This window comes from Grammomys surdaster, unplaced genomic scaffold (assembly GCF_004785775.1).
Source record: "Grammomys surdaster isolate TR1022 unplaced genomic scaffold, NIH_TR_1.0 206, whole genome shotgun sequence".
NCBI lineage: Eukaryota > Metazoa > Chordata > Mammalia > Rodentia > Muridae > Grammomys > Grammomys surdaster.
This window is the reverse complement of record NW_021604651.1, coordinates 8020837-8025925: the sequence shown is the minus strand read 5'-3', so window position 1 is coordinate 8025925 and position 5089 is coordinate 8020837. Positions and strand designations below refer to the sequence as shown.

Below are 5089 nucleotides of genomic sequence, written 5' to 3'. Positions count from 1 at the left end.
AACCATATTGAGAATACACCTCAGCCAAATTAAAATAGCATACATACACACACACACACACACACACACACACACACACACACACACACACATAAATACAATCTCAAAAATAATGCACATATGAGGTGGGGACTGGAGAGCTATATGAGCACTGGCTGCCCCTGTAGATCCTCCACCCACATGGCACCTGTCTCTTACTCCAATTCCAGAGATCTGACGCCCTCTTCTGGCTTTCTCAGGCACTGTACACATGTGGTGCACATACGAATACGCAGACAAATGCCCATATACACAAAATAAAAACAAACCTTTAAAAAAATTAGAAGATAAATGTTTGGGAGGCTATGGAGAAAAAGGAACCATTAAAGGCTAATGGTGGGAATGTAATGAGCACACACAATCATAGAAAACAGCCAGTATGGGGGCTTCTCCAGATGATTATAACCATCCTGTTGTCAGGAGTATGTACATTTTAAAAAGCTGTGTGTTAAAGACACATCTGCATTGTCTGGAGAATGAATATACAGAAAAATCTCCAAACAGTGGCACTGGAAGCATCGAGTAGCTTCTGTGTTTGGCCTATGTGGTTCTGTGGAATTCTGGGACATGATGGCGTCATAGAATGCATAGTGAATAAAAGTGACTAATTCTGCAGTTAAAGTACTAATGTGTTTAATTTGTCTAACTGTATACATGATGAAATATGAGGATGTTTTAGAACATGCAGATAGACCGGGGCCTACTGTCACCCACAGTAAAACAGCAGTTACGCTGACATCTAGTGGCAGCATCTGAGAACTCCAGGTTTTGCCCAGTCTTGCTATGAAGACCCCTTCTCTTCACAGACTTCACCTCTTTTCTGATATGCTTTCCTGAACTCTTCACCAAGCATGTCAACATCGTCTTCTTTTTTAAACACTCCCTACAAAAAAGCATTTTGTTGGTTACTTTGAACATTATAGACTATTTCAAGGAACCCTCTTCGGGCTATCATACACAGACATGAAGCTAATGAAGGTAGCCAAGATAATGAGATCAATTCAACGCATGATTAAAACTTCATTTTAAAACATCAGTATATGTGTGTGTGTGTGTGTGTATCAGTATATCCTGAATAGTCTTGAGCATCTCCCATTTCCTGATTAGTCACCATTAGAGTAGAAAGTTGTTCTAGTGATCTGCTGTGCCTTGTGCCCTATGACTGTGACTGCCTACATTGCCTGGAAGGGATGGAGCTCTGAGCCTGCTCTATTCTACCCTTGTCTAAGGAGCTGTCCCAGTGTCTGAGGGAGGGTGAGGGTGAAGAGGCTGATCTGGGTTACATTACTGGATGGATGGACACATTCTTTCTGCCTCAGTTTGTGGCTCATTTTTGGACACCGAATTTAACTCTAATAGGTCCTGTCTGCCCTCCACAAGTATTTTCTCCATTCAAATGTTGAAATCCAAAGACTGTCTCAGCATTCATAGTCTGTTTTATTATATACACCAGTCACAGGTGGATTTTGGCTTCAGGCTATCATGTGTATTTAAACCTAATTAGACTGTAATACCCTACAGCTAGCAACTTTTAATAATTTTTCTTTTCCTTTCATTAGTTGGGGACCGAACACACTTGATTCTGCATAGTCAATAAAGACCTCAAGCAACATGACTCATATATTTGAAGGACTGGGCTTTATGAATCTCCATGTTCACACAGACAAGGAAGCTAATTATTAACAGTCACAGTGTGTCTCAGATACACATGAAAATTCACTGCCTATTGGAATAACTCTCAAAAGTTGAGGCTGCCTAGTACCTACTTACAGTCTCCTACAGAGCAGACTCAACTCCGACTCATGCCAAGCATGTGCGTCACCAATGTCAAGGCTGTGTGCCTCTCCTTATCTTCATGTTTACTTTTATAGTTGCTCTAGGGTAGTTTGTTTTCAGATTTCCCATGTAACACGGAGAACAAAGAGTCTCAAAAGTGTTAGCTCAGGGGCTGGGGATGTAGCTCACTACATGAGAACACTTGCCTAACAAGGCTCAAGGTTAGATCCCCAGCATCACATAAGCTTGGCAAAGTAACACAAGCCTGCAGTCCTAGCCCTCAAGAGAAGCAGGAGGACCAAAGTTCAAAGTCATATGAAATCTCAGTTTCATAGGGAGTTCTAGGCCAGCCTGGGCTAGAATGAATGAATGAATGAATGAATGAATGATCGATCTTGATAACTCTAGCTCAGATCACTAATAATGTTCCGACCAGCTCTTACTATAGAGGTATTTAAAAAGGACTGTGGGGGTTCAACACTGCCAGGATCCCAATGCTTCTTCAGAACAACATGAAATCACATGAAGTTACACCCTCTGACATTCTAGAATCATGCTTCAGCACTGTTGCTATTTTCTCCAGTGTTGTTAAGGATGAAGCTCACACACTAAGATAAGTGTCACTTACTTTGGGCAGATAGCCTAGCAGCTTTGCAGCATGTTCTCTGAGGAGTCTCAGCCTCTCTTCTTCAATAATCTCATTGATGCAGCCCTGCCGCCTTTGCTGTAGCTGCAGTTCCTCCAGCTCACGTTGCTGGAAATGAAATCAAAATGTCTTAACTGTCACAAAATACATCAGTCTCTTATGAAGTTTACAAATAAGGCTAAATGATAAGACTGATGGGTTAATTATAAGTTTAGAAAATAATAGTGTGTGTCTTTTTGTTAAGGTTTATTTATTATATGTACGTGACTACACTGTAGCTAGCTGTCTCCAGACACACAAGAAGAGAGCATCGAATCCCATTACAGATGGTTGTGAGCCACCATGTGGTTGCTACCACCATGTGGGAATTGAACTCAGGAACTCTGGAAGAGCAGTTGGTTCTCTTAACCACTGAGCCATCTCTCCAGCCCATAGCGTATGTCTTTTACATATATAAATATACATACCTGTATTTTTTGTCATCATTATCTCTTTAAACTTTTAAGAACAAAACCCATATTTTTGTTTAATATGTGGTACTGGTGCTTGAACCCAGGGCCCTGCACCTGCTAGGCAAGTACTCTACCACTGAGCTACAATCTTAGCCCTATGACAGGAAGTTTAAAGAACATATTTTTTACAAAAAAAATCTCAAGAAAAAATGCATTCAAATGAGTGATTTCTTAATAAATTTATCAAACATTTATGAAGTTTTCACCATATATCCAGTTCCCAAGATACCCAAAACAGTTAGACAAAAAAAATGTAAGACAAAAAAATCCTAAGGCATAAAATAGAACACGGTTATCTGAAGATACATTTTTTTCCAAATGCATCTTTGAAGGCGTAAGTGGAGCATACTGTAGAGGTCAGAGTCCCAGCAAAGAAGATCTAGTACCTTTCTGGAGAATTCTGAATTCTGTGGCTACTCTGAGCTATGGAATGCAGATGTGATGTCGTCTACATCGTGTTAGGGCACATGGAACTTTACCCAAAGCAGACTCCTGAGTAGGATCTGCAGAAGTGGGAATGGAATCAGGGGTTTCACACAGACTGGGTAAGAACTCTACCACAGAGCAGCAATCCAGCCCCATGTACTGTGAGTTTACGAGATGACATAACTGCTCTACTCTGGACATCACACAGGGTTTTCCTTCATATGCTGTGCTGCCCCACACTGAGTGTTTACTCCCACATCACATTATTCTACTGTAAGTTAGGTTGAGTGGTTTAGAAAGGTATGGGACAGGGCCCGAATAAACTGGTAATAAGAAACTCCTTTGAGTCTTTTTAGGATTTTGTTTAAACCATACACATTCTTAGAGGTAGACAGGATTACAGACAGCTACTTAGGCCTCTAAAATATAAATGGGTACTTTAGTGCTTTTAAGGACACACAATGTTATAAATTATTAACTTCTGTTAAGGCATCCACATTTACCTCTGGGTTAAAACAAAACTGTTGACTTGTCTTCCAGCACTGACATCTGAGCCTACTTCTTCATACTGGGAATGTTTCAAAGCCTAAAAACGTATGTTGTAGTGTGGTATTACTAGGTGTTTTTAATGATTTCCATGTTTGCATGTCTTGCTGGCTTTTCTCTGAGCCTTCTGATCAGCTCTGTAACCCGTAGGTAGGCAGTCCACTGGTTCTACCCTTCACAGGAGAGTTAATTCTTAGGCCTTACAGGCAATTCCAAAACTCTTTTAATTTTCTATATTCTTTAACAGTTATTTCTGTCATTAGCTCAACATTTAAAAATACTTACCATATGTCAGGCAAACTGCACTTTATATATCATTACCTCCCTTAAAAGCTAGATTCAGGCCAAGACTGGCTTACACCAGGCCTAAGCAATTGAGGCTTTGATCTGTTTAAGAGCTCACTGAGGTTTAAGTGTGAAATGATATGAGATTTATAAAAATCACTGATTGGCAGCCTGACGTTACAGGGGGACCAAGTTGAAATGTCAGGTAGCAGGAGGGCCTGCTGGCTTCTTGGTCTTTTCTGATTATACCATTTACAGTCTTTTTTTCCCCTAACATATTTTTGTTTTTGCTCCCCAGCTTAAACCCTAATGTTCTCCAAGACTCAATCCTAGCCTCAATCCTGATGCTTCCTCATCATAACACCAATATCTCACTTAAATCTCTGGGTGCTGCTTAATTCTGAGTAAGCACTTCTCAAAACATGAGTAATAAATCAATAAATAAATGAAAATCAAATCAAACCAAACCAACTAAACAAAAATATCAAACAAAAGCAGCCTAAGCTTCACTGTAGAATGTAACCACATGTGTGCTCCTGAGCCTCTCAAACTTGAAACCTCTGAAATATTTTGATTCTTTCCTTTTTCTATAAGCTAGGGGGAAAATTTACTCTCATTTACTCTCTGTAAAAAATACTCAAATTCATCTGACATCCCCTACTGCTGCTGTTCATGGCTGTACAAGCTAGGACTGCCACTGACTGGGCATCTCAGGCTGCCCGCACTGACTGGGCATCTCAGGCTGCCCGCACCACAGAGTTTTCATCGTTTTAGACCTTCCACACAAGACTGTGTTGGGTTCTTAAAAATACCCTGCCAGTGACACACATCACCTGAGGATTCTCCTGCCAGTGACACA

The 5089-nt window shown here is 40.5% G+C and overlaps 1 protein-coding gene across 1 annotated transcript in view; it reads right to left on the bottom strand.

Moving 5' to 3' along the window:
* Positions 1–655: 655 nt before the first annotated feature.
* Positions 656–5089, bottom strand: part of Mns1 (meiosis specific nuclear structural 1) — a 23231-nt gene continuing 18797 nt past the window's right edge. The window contains exons 9-10 of the mRNA XM_028771359.1: positions 2444–2569; positions 656–922 (exon numbers count right to left, since the gene is read on the bottom strand). Of these exons, the coding sequence (XP_028627192.1) occupies positions 821–922; positions 2444–2569 (228 nt within the window). The 3' untranslated portion in view covers positions 656–820. The remainder of the gene's footprint in view (positions 923–2443; positions 2570–5089) is intronic.